At 37.3% G+C, this 12169-nt stretch overlaps 1 protein-coding gene across 1 annotated transcript in view; it reads left to right on the top strand.

Moving 5' to 3' along the window:
- LOC124595975 (cullin-associated NEDD8-dissociated protein 1) overlaps nt 1–2826 on the top strand; it is a 159454-nt gene extending 156628 nt beyond the window's left edge. The window contains exon 22 of the mRNA XM_047134918.1: nt 1810–2826. Coding sequence (XP_046990874.1) covers nt 1810–1940 — 131 coding nt within the window. The 3' untranslated portion in view covers nt 1941–2826. The remainder of the gene's footprint in view (nt 1–1809) is intronic.
- The last annotated feature ends 9343 nt before the right edge of the window (nt 2827–12169 follow it).

Here is a 12169-nt window from a genome sequence, read left to right as displayed (position 1 = left end):
GTGGGCACTTTAAGTGGAATCCTTTTTTTGGAAATTCCAGATTTTGCTTTGCCTACGCTTTTCATGTCTTTAATGCGAACATATTAATAAACACAATATTGAGCATTGTTCTCCTTTATTTGCCATGTAAATAATATAAATATTTAAAATAAAAAAACAGTTTCTGCTTAGGGACTCTACCCCATGACCATTGGTTTACTGTCCTCTACTCTTTCTGCTGCACTACATGCTGCCTGGCAACTATGCTAACATATGTGACCCATGCCTCACCTGACCTGTGTCAAAACTGCTATTATTTCAGAAAGATCGGTCATCTGGAGCTCCCACATATGTCACTTTCTTTTCTGGCAAAGCCCTGCATATACCATAGAGTAGGATAAAATCAATGACGGCAAGTAGGTGTTGTCCCTTTGTTAAAAGGTGCTGGTGTAGGCCACCTTTGAAGTTCCTTGTAAGTACTGTTTTTTCAGAGACTCAAAATCAAATGATTTATTTCACTTTGGGAATGAGAAGAAAATAACATCTTGCATGTTATCTGAGCTTAAGGTGGGTGCAGGTGTTCAAAGTTGATTTGGACTTGAGTGGATGGAAGTCTGCCTATCTTCTCTTGCCAGAATGTCTAATACTGAACTTCAATAACAAATCTTCTTGACGTAAAAATTCTTATGTGGAAAATATTGTTAATATAAAACAGATTTTATAGCACTTTGCTTGGTAAAGTATGGAATAATGAAGGTATTATGAAAAGAATAGATTGCTACTCACCATGTAGTTGAGATGCTGAGTCGCAGATAGGCATGACAGAGAAGCTGTTAAACAAGTAAGCTTCTTCAGAATTAAACATACTCATACACAAACACAACTCTCAAACACAACCACTGTCTGTGGTTGCCAAGGCCAGACTCTGATCTCCCCAGCCAGAGATAATAGTTATGGGGGGTGTGAGCAGTGTTTGCATGAATGTGTGTGTGTATATATGTTTAATTTGGAAGAAGGCCTATTGGCCAAAAGCTTACTTCTTTAAGTCTTTTTGTTGTGCATATCTCCGCTATATGGCAAGCAGCAATCTCTCCTTGTGTAAAACTTGATTGACTGTCACCTGTCTAGTATCAAGAATGCACTAAAATTGCTGATAGGTGCAGTGGTCATTCTTTTCATTCATTTTGGGAGCACACGTTGTGGTCCCATCAAATATAACACAGTAATTTTGCTCGGTAATTGTTAATATTTGATACCATACAACATCAAAATTGAAAAAGAGCTTTTCTGGAATAACATGTTTTTGCTAATACATTTATGCTTGAAGTGCTCCTGCCAGTAATCAGTGAGGTAGTAAGACTGAAAATAAAGTAGGTTCCTTATTATGGCTGAGTTAGTGGCATAAATCAATTGTATTTTATTCTTAATTGTCTTGGAGTACCCATTCTGATCATTTGTGAAATAAATTGAATTGTGTGATTTTTTGTACTGGGTTGCTAAACATGCGAATAAAGAAGTAATATACTGTTTAATTAAAAATTATGGAAAGAGTAAAGGCAACTACTCAGTGAATAGTATAAGCATCGAGTGAGTGGTTGAGAGGCACATGAGAGACCCAGAATGAATAGTAGTAATATTCCCAGTCTTGTTTGTGTCTATTGATGACTCAGCAACTCAACTATTTGGCGAGTTGTTTACTCTCTCTACTTTTTATATTCCATGAAAAAACTTTCCATTATCCTAGTCTTAATTAGTGACAGTTAATAAGTAAATGCATATATTTGTGTAACTTGATCCACAAAGTACATATTTTTTATTTTGTGATTACAGATAAAAATCCACACCTAACAGATTTTGTTACACAAATTAAAGGAAATCCTGAACTGTTGTCAATATTTGAATCAATTCAAAAGGATTCATCAGGTCCTGCTCAAGAATCAAATCTAATGGATCTCAGCTGAGCATTTAACTTTGGCCTTGGTCTCCCAATACCTACTAAACGCCTGTAGTAGGAGCCAGGCTTATGCAGATGTGGGATACAGTGAACTTGGAGAATGTTGGAACTCCCTAAGTTTGCCAGAGACTTGTGATCAGTACAAGGAGGATTGTGATGTGCTGTTGCAACTAACATTGTAGGCATATTTAAAAAACAAACTGTATCACAAGAACATAGCTGTTAAATTTTGTTTTCCTGTGATCATTCATACTGGAGCATATGTTGCAGCAGTTAAATTTTCCAAATTGAAAGTCATAATGAGACAACAACATAAACTTTGTTGTTCAAATGACTGGTGTGTTGTTCTTACTGAAACTTGAATGTGATGATTTGTCTTATGTACTACTCATGTTTAATAAAATATAAGTAAACTTTGATTTGTGTTGAGAACTTGTCTGGAAGTATGACAGTGCAGTGTGATTTGTATGCATTATTAATAATTTAATAGCAGAGCCTCATATGTACACGGGTATACCTCATAACAGAAACTCCTTGTTTGTTAATATAAAACAGATTTTATAGCACTTTGCTTGGTAAAATCTCCACCTGTTATTTTTTAATGTAATGTAATGTGTAAGGGAGCTATTTTCTTACGCATTACAAATGCAACACATCTTGACGCTTACTTGTCTCCATATGATTCGTATTTTATTAGTGTATCTTTTCCAGTTTTCAGTGAGCCATTTGTAATTATAATCTGTTACTCGCAAATTCATCTTCCTTATCCATTCTGATGTATCTTCTGTAACTGATCCAGTTCTGAACTTCGAGGTACAATGAACAAAATTGTAAAATAAAATGAATAGGAGGAATACTCTTTAATAAAACAGTAAATCTTTTCTTGTTTCTTAGTTGCTGAATTTTTTTAAGTTTTGTAATACCACAACACTTGCTTTATATGGAACCATGATATGAGCGTGTTCTGAAAGCCTGGACATGAGTGTCATTCTCAAATAACTTCCGAGCAATGTAGCTACAGAAAACACTATATCATACCATAAATCACTTGTGAAAAAATGCAGAGCACCTGTAATAGTTCCTGGCACCATAAACAATGGAAAATAGCTTCATGTGTTACTTTGTTGTGTGATGCTTCAATGTCCTTTACTTCAACTGCTGGTTAGAGGTTAGAAAAAATCACATTGCTCTCTGAAGCTATTTACTGCTAAAAGTAATGAGCTCAAATGTTTTTGTTGTGTTCATATGAACTGTTTCATTGCCACCAGTCTGAGCAAAGTGGCACGATTATGATGACACAGGGCATATGTTTGAAAGAAGTGGGGAAAGGAGATAGTTAAATCGGATTTCGATCTGTCTGGTTTGAATCTTGTGTGGTTTTCTGGATCATTTCACGCAATTGCTGTGGTTTCATTCAAAAAACCTTTGTCCAGTTTTGTTCCATTGTTGTCCAGCATGTTTGTTTATTTGACCTCCAGAGATTGTACTCTATTTAGCCATCGAGAACACATGTTCACATAGAGTACAGAGAAAATGCGTAAGTGCATATTAACAGAAATGAAAGCTCAAGCCATCAGTTTTTTCCTTCAATAAATGTTTAACAAATACAATAGTAAGTAAACTAGACATATTTATGTTAAGAATTCACACTACTTCTTAAAATTGATAATTAGTGATAACTGATAAATGAAAATGATTCCTACAAAGTTCCCATGAAGTCTTAAGAAAATTGACAGTCACTTTATACAGGCAACTGTCTATAGAAAGAAAAAGAGAAAATGCTGTCTGAGGGAGGAGGTAACCTATACTCATCAAAGTCTAAATTCCAATCTTTCTTTGTCAAACTCAGCATACAAAAACAAGATGTGGTTTACATCTTTGTGTCATCTAGCCTTTGTTCTTTCATAGCCTCCAGTTCTGCAGCAAGGGTTGGATAGATATAGATCCAACCTGTAGTGTGCCATTCTCAAATAACTTCCAAGCAATATATCTACAGTATATGTACACACCACTTGTGAAAAAATGCAGAGTGCATGTACCATTTCCAGGCACCATAAACAAATTATGCCGCCTTAGTTGGGCTTTCATTCGTATATCTGCTCGATGATGATGATGATGATGATGATGATGATGATGATGATGATGATACTCTGATGGAGGATGCATTTTGGAAATCAGCACATACACTGTCACCCCTTGTCAACAAATCAGTGCATAGTTTGTTCTGTGGTAAAGAGTATCATTAGTTTAAAAATGCTTACAGATGATATATGTGTCCAGCACTCGTCTGAGAGACATCACACTAGCCCTATAAACAATAATAGTAGCTGAAAACTTCCTCCTTCCAGCCTTGTTAACTAGTAATTAGCAGTATGACCCAGTAAGAAGCAATTCGTGTTTCTATAGTTAGTTATTTTTTGTAGATCATATCACAATAAACTTTATGGTGTGGAATATATCACGGGAACAAAAGATTGTATAGACAATTAAAATATAGGTTTCTGACTGACCACTTACTTCTGTTCAAGAATTTCTATATAATACAGAAGAAATTGTTAAAGAGAAAAGTCTTATGGCTTCTGGGTCTTTTTCAACACTCAGCAGTTAAAAATACTTGACAGCATTTAGATGAAAATTGCTTTTAAATAAAACAAATATATTATTAATGAAAACAGTTGTATAACAACGCATTGTGTGCCAAAGAAAACTTTGGTGCCTGTTAAGCAAATATGTTTTCCCACTCTTTCTCATGAATGATTCTGCGTATTCGGTGTGATGTCATCCTCAGCTTTCAGTTTAGTTTCAACATAGGATTCGCAAAGAAGTGCCCCACTTTTTCTCCTCCTGTGAGCCTGGCTGACAAATGCGTGTGGAAACCATTACATCTGCCGAATTATTGCCGTTACTTATATAAATATAATGAGTTAACTAATCACAACTCGCTTGTTGCTTACTTTGTCCATAAAAAAAACAGAATACAGTTCCCTACCAGCAAACACCACTATGTGAACTGAACTGACAAGGTGAAACAAGTATTTAACACTCATGCTTCCACATTGTGCATGAACTTCAATCTCTTTTTGAACCAGTATATACACACAGGAAACAAAGGTATTTTGAAGCACAAAAATGGACACCAAGAAATAAACACCCATCTGTGAGGTACAGGGCAAATAGGTAAAGTGAGTGTGAATCAGTGACATAATTTTAACATGCTTATGTTGGGGAATTAATTTTTGGGCTTCATATTTTATAAAGTGTGATTTCATCTTAATCATATTCAGTCTATCAAGAATATGAATTGAAATATGTAGTTGATTGGATGGCAGGAGAGGGAAGGTGGCAGCTGATAACCATTAGTGGAAGTAATTTTTAATTGCTGATGCCTAGTATTGCTGAAAAGTGGCAAGCCTTTACAGTGATGTATTATTTGGCTTCCACAATAACCAGTGGTGGCAAAGAAAACACTAATTATTATCTGCTTCACTTACTGCCACACTCATGATGATTGTCCACTGCTAGCTTACTATGTTGTCCAACCCATGTTTGCCTTTAATTTTCTGTTAGACAGGGATTAATAGGCTACTCAGTCTTATTGGTGTAAACTATTCTACACTTCAGGAAACTTAATAATCCAGACTTTTTCAGCCTATTGATAGTGTCCTTCACAGAGCCTGGTACATTTCCAATTTTGTTTCCACTTCAGTAGGTTGGCATTATGCTCACTTGGTAGAGCATCTATCCCACACATTTACTGGCATCACCCACAAACAGTAGCACTGTACTGTGCCTTTGATCTACATCCTGATCCTTTCCAGATTTATTCTGTGATGTCATAATGCCACGTATTATACTTGTTGTTACAGTCAGTCCAATGAAAGTCTGTTGAATTTGCTGCAGTTTGCCCCCAAGTGTGCTGCATCAGTGATTCAGTGTGTTCTCTTGGTTCCTGTAGACTCTGTCGGTGAATGGACTATCATTTCCACATTAAGAAAAGGTAGTACATTTCTCTTTTCAATTTCTGCTTCCTCTGTGTATGAGATATTAGAATGCTTTTGGTTAACATGGTAGTGGAAGTTGTGCAGTTCCTATTCACTGTGTGGCCACTTGAAACAAATGTCACATCTTGTTTGAAGAGATTTCAGGATTGTAGCCGGTTGTCATAAACTTCACTCCATGATATTTGAGCTGGATGCCTGCCAGTCATCTTCAGGTGAGCCATCGAGTACTGTCTGCTGAAATCTCTTCAAACATTTAATTTCCTGGGAAAGTTTTAAATTTCACAAATGTCATCTGCTTGCCAAAGCAAGCATTTGGAACATCATGATATGGGCTGTATTGCTGATTTTTTAAATGCATCCATAAATATGCTTGCTGCAACTGGTGATAACAGGAATCCCATAGCTACACTGAAAATCAGTTCAGAACACTGTCCTTTCCACCTGAAGTAAGTGGTCACAAGACAGTGAGTGATTCATGGGCTCACAGGCATCAGGGGCCACATATTCCTATAGGCTGTTGATAACTTCACCAACCTTACCTTAGGGTTTGCAGACTAGCTACACTTACCTTTCAGAAGTGCAACAATGTGGGCAGAGTCCTTGCCAAAGGACTCTCTGTGACTCTACCATAGAGTCAGAGTTAGTTTTTGCCAAGAGGTAGGCCAGTGAATTTCTACTGTAACTAATGGCCATATACGGTAAACAACTATGTGTAATTTGGGTATCCCAAATAACCCAAGAGCAGTCAAAACGTGCATTTTGAGTCTTCTTGCTGGATCAAATTCTGCAACAGTGCATTGGTGTTGTCCACTTGTTTTAAAACTATTTCACAGTTGTTTTTCGGTTCTACGTTGGCACGTCATTCTTCCTTTGTGGTGTTGGCATTCGGTGGTTTTGCACGAACTTAACTTCTTGACTTACTGGTAGATCAGTCTGTCAACATTCTCCCAGCTTCCAATTTCTGATCATACAGGTTAGAGGACAGCTGCAGAAGCATATGACCTAATGGATAAGAGTTGGGTATCAGCACAAACTTAACTTTATAACTGAGGAAAATGCCATCATGATTGACAACTGTTATTGTATGGTATTGCCCTATTCAGTTGGAAATGCTCAAAGTACAAAACCACAGTTGTAGTTCTGAAATCCTGCTGTGTAGTATCCCTAGAAAAAGTTATTGTTACAGTTGTGCAAATGTTAATTGTTACTGGGTATGAAGATTGTTCTTGCAAAGTAACATTAAAATTCCACAAATATTCCATTGAAATTATTTTTAAAGAGTGAGTCATTTAGTGAGTGTATTTCATAACTAGTTGTTACTGTTGGATGTGCTCACATATCAGTAGTTTCTGTTATTATGAGTGATGGTGAGTAAACTAGCTACTGTTAATACAATATCAGCTGCCTGATTTGCCTCTCTGTCCCAGTGAAAGTCCAGGGTGGAATAATGATGATTTAGATTTTAGTTCCATTGGAAGCACATTATGCTATATGGAACATTTTCTCTGTTGGTGAAAGTTGTTGCTCAGTATCACATAGTTAAGATTCTCTGTTACTAATTGCTTAACACTGCCTTCCCTTGTGCGCAGCTGTAGTCAACTGAGGTGAATCGACAACCTCCTGTTAAATAAATCCAGGATAAATGACTAAAAGGAGGCACTGAGTGGCAGACAGAAGACTGGTTGGTTGGTTTTTGGGAAAGAGACCAAACAGCGAGGTCATCGGTCTCATCGGATTAGGGAAGGACAGGGAAGGAAGTCGGCCGTGCCCTTTCAGAGGAACCATCCCGGCATTTGCCTGGAGCGATTTAGGGAAATCACGGAAAACCTAAATCAGGATGGCCGGACGCAGACAGAAGACTGCTAAGAAAAAAGAAGTCTTGTTTTTCCATTGTTTGAGAAATGACTGAAAATTAAGCAAAGATTGTTCTATGTATTTGAATTCAACCCCATTTATTTTGTTAAAATCAAACAATGGAAAATCCAGGATGGAATCTAACAATATTAAGAGGGCAGTTTGGTTTCAGTTGCCGAAGACTGTGTGTGCGTGTGTGCGCGCGCGTGTGTTTGTTTGATGAAGGCCCATGGCCAAAAGCTTTAAGTGTGAGAGCAGTTTTTTTTTTCCCCTGTGACTTGCCATTTATTTTGTTTCCATTCTCATTATTTTCCTTTTCTTCAACTTCATATTGATAAAGAAAAAACATAAAGGTCATTCACAGGTATTTGCTTTCATTTTGTTGGTCTAAAAACACTGTGGCAAAGAAGGCAGAAGATAATTCTAAGCATCGTTATCCACACAGTCCAGAACTGACTACAAAAAAATTTGGCAAAGAAACAAGCGATGACATTTTTAAATGTTGAGTGATTGAGGGTGCTGGAAAGGTGGAAAAAAGGAACACATTTGATGTGGGGACATATGAATTAGAAATAATTCAAACGATAAAATAGGCTATAAGGAATTCAATCAAAGAAATGTTCTGAGGATTGTTTAATATCTAATTTTTATGTTATTGTTTCATTTTAGTTTTTCATTGCTTAGTAAACATTGTCATTCAATAGGAACTGTGACGTGTATGATGGGATATCTATTATTATGTTGTTTGCCACATAGAAATACAGGTATGACTGCAGGAAACACTTTTTTTCTATGTATGCCGATATCAAAACATCCTCAGGCCAGTTTAATCGCTAACCACAGTGCAATGACTGTGTTGACGGCTTCACTGGTACTTCCTATAAGCTTCGGCTTTGCTGGTATTGCCAATGCAGTTGCCTCACCCTGTCTATTAAACTAGTCTGAGGATGGCAGCAAGGGTGATTCTAGAAGTCGGTCAAGGGGCTAATGGGGTGGGGAGGGTTTGGGGGAATGGAATATCGCTTAACAAAAGGAGAGTTTGGGTCCTCTACTGACAAATTGGTAAAATTTTGTGTCGCTTAAAGTAGTTTTTGGTAACTGCTTTGGAGTTCAGGGTAAAAAATGTGTGTTAATGAGTAGGACACCTATTTTAAGTTCATTGATATATATTGGTTTAGATAGTAAGCTATTTTCCACTCTTATTCTTTTGTTAAGTGTTTGAAATACATTGTAACCTATATTGCTACTTATTTATTAAAAAAAGATTGAATCTGTTGAAGTAATATATTCACTGATTTCTGAAGTTATTTTATCCAGTGTAATATGATACTCCATTGGGGGGAGGGGAGGGGGGGTTAGGCCCACATAGCTCCTCCCCTGCCCCCCTTGCCACTGCCCCTGGATGGAAGTATAAACAAAACTGGTTACCAAGTACAAGTATAAAATTATTTAGACTTTTGAGACAAAGTTTTGTTAATCAAGTCACTGCTGATCCTAAGACGCTATTTCTAAAATTGTTTTTGTGTAGATTTCTCTAAGAATAAATAGGTTCCATCAATTTGAGTCACATCTTCTACTCAATTGGTCTTAGGTAATCAAGTCAGCACTTCTCACTTGGGAATATGTTTGCACATAACTGAGTAAGTTATAAACTCATTGTCTCAGAACAGTCACTTATTTTACATGTTTAGCAAATTGAGCACTGAAACCTCAAAATTTAACTTTCTTATCCCATGACAACTTGTAGCTGGCTATATGTTCAGTTAACTCTGCCACGAGATGCTTCTGTAGCACGAGTTATACATGTAAATGATGTCGCAAAAAGATGAGTGCCATAGCTTTTAAATATCATTCCTGAAACAAAACAATTTAGCTGAGCACTTCTTTCCAAATATAGGTCTGTTCCTCAGCTACAGTAGAAAAAGTGTAATTTTTTGTCAGCCGTTTGATATTTTTTTCCTCATGTTGCTGAAAATGATGTTACTTCGTTGAATGACGTGCTGATGATAAAGCAATGGAAATTTTTCCCTAATGGACGATTCCTTGATGCTTCAGGATATGCCGCATCAAATGATCCCTTCTTTCATTCTCTTCTCTTGTGAACTGTTTATTGCCCACATTTCACTTCTGTACAAGGCTAAACTCCAAAGATTTATTAGTTTTTCTGCCTCTGTCATCGTTCACTATTTTTGTGCCCAAATAGTGAGACTACTCTATTTCTTTTAGTTTAACATTATTTAATCTACTTACGACCTGATTTGACAACCTCCATTACCTTTGTTTTATTGACTCTCATCTTGTAACCTCTTTTCTGAGATGCTACCTATTCTATTAAACTGCTCTTCTATGTCCTTTGCTTCTCTGAGAAAATTATGTCATCATCAGCAAACCTCAAAGTTTTTATTACTTCTCCATGAACTTTCATTTCCTGTCCAAATTTCTCCATGTATACTTTCATGCTTGACCTGTAAATGTATTAAATAATGTTCGGATAGACTACAACCCTGTCTCACTCCCTTCTCAAGTGATTCGGGTCCTTCAAATCTTATAACTGTAGTCTGTCTTCTGCAAAAGTTCACTGTATTTTCTCTCTTCACCCTTAAGTATTTTGATGAATGTGTTCTAGCCAACACTGTCAAAAGTTTTTTGAAATCTATAAATGCTATAAACGTAGGTTTGCCTTTTTTCAGTCATATCCTCTAAGATAAGTTGTAGGCTCAGTGCCACATCATATTTCCTACATTTATCCAGAACCCAAACCAAAGTTCCCCTAGGTCAGCTTCTCCAGTTTTCTATTCTTATGTAAATAATTTATGTCATTCTTCTGCTATTATGACTCACTGAACTGATGGCTCAGTAATACTTACATCAGTCAGCACCTGCCTTCTTTGAAATAGGAATTATTAAATTCTGAGGTCATTTCTTCTGTCTCATGTATCTTGCATACCAATGATGTCAATAATTTTGAGGGAATTTCGCGTACGCATGGGGCCTTGTTTTAACAAGTATTTTAGTGCTCTGTGAAATTCTTCTCGCAGTATCAGTTTTCTGTCTCATTCTCATCTGCTTAGTTTTCCAATTCTGTAACACTGTCTCCAGGTTCATTTGCATTGTTTCTGGTATTAAGTTAAATTCAACATTTTTCTATTTTGAACAGCATTATTGGTGCGGCTTATAGTATATGGGGCTAACATAAGTTTAAACCATTGAACTAAAATGTTAAAGTTTAAATAATATATACAAGACAAGGAAGGCACAGGGAGTTGATAGATGGCAGAAGAGGGGGATGAAAGTTGGCTTGCAGTGGCAGTGGCAAAATGAGGCTTGAATAACAAATTACTTACAAGACTGTGAAGGGTTGGAATACGAATGGGTAAGGGACTGGGGAATGTGGGATAAAATGTCTGGGCAAGTCAGGTGCAGGGTGGATAGTGATGGGAAAGGAAATGGCTACGGTACTTAAGTGGCAAAGAGCCAGCCAAGGAAGAAGGCAAGTGGATGTTTTGGCAAGGGAAATTGTGAGGACGTGCTGGAGGAATGGTATAGCTCAGAGGAATAGGTGCTGGTGGGAGAGAGAAATAAAACTTCCAGAATGAGATTTTCACTCTGCAGCGAAGTGTACTCTGATATGAAACTTCCTGGCAGATTAAAACTCTGTGCCTGACTGAGACTCGAACTTGGGACCTTTGCCTTTTGCAGGCAAGTGCTCTACCATCTGACCCAAGCACGACTCACGACCTGTCCCCACAGCTTCAATTCTGCCAGTACCTCGTCTCCTATCTTCCAACCTTCACAGAAGCTCTTCTGTGGACCTTGCAGAACTAGAACTCCTGGAAGAAAGGATATTGTGGGGACATGGCTTAGTCACAGCTTGGGGGATGTTTCCAGAATGAGATTTTCGCTCTGCAGCAGAGTGTCCGCTGATATGAAACTTCCTGGCAGAAGAGCTTCTGTGAAGTTTGGAAGGCAGGAGACGAGGTACTGGCGGAATTGAAGCTTTGGGGACGGGTAGTGAGTCGTGCTTGGGTAGCTCAGATGGTAGAGCACTTGCCCATGAAAGGCAAAGTTCCGGAGTTCGGGTCTCGGTCTGGCACAGAATTTTAATCTGCCAGGAAGTTTCAGAAATAAAACTGTTCTTTTAATCTGTATTTGTGGAGAAGAGTTTTGAATTTTTTACATACCTTTATCCAGATTTATCTTTGAATAGTGTATGAGATACCATTTCTACAGAAGCAATCATCATTTGCACCAGGATAAGTTCCTTTACACACATTTTCACTAAACTGTTTATACTCCAGGTAAGAATAGCAATAATGTAGTAGAAGATACATTGCTACTTCCTGTAAAGAAGACATGTCAAGTTGTAAACAGCACGATTAAA

The sequence above is a fragment of the Schistocerca americana genome, chromosome 2 (genome assembly GCF_021461395.2).
Source record: "Schistocerca americana isolate TAMUIC-IGC-003095 chromosome 2, iqSchAmer2.1, whole genome shotgun sequence".
NCBI classification, from domain to species: Eukaryota; Metazoa; Arthropoda; class Insecta; order Orthoptera; family Acrididae; genus Schistocerca; species Schistocerca americana.
The sequence above is the reverse complement of the archived record's forward strand: the minus strand, read 5'-3'. Positions and strand labels throughout refer to the sequence as shown.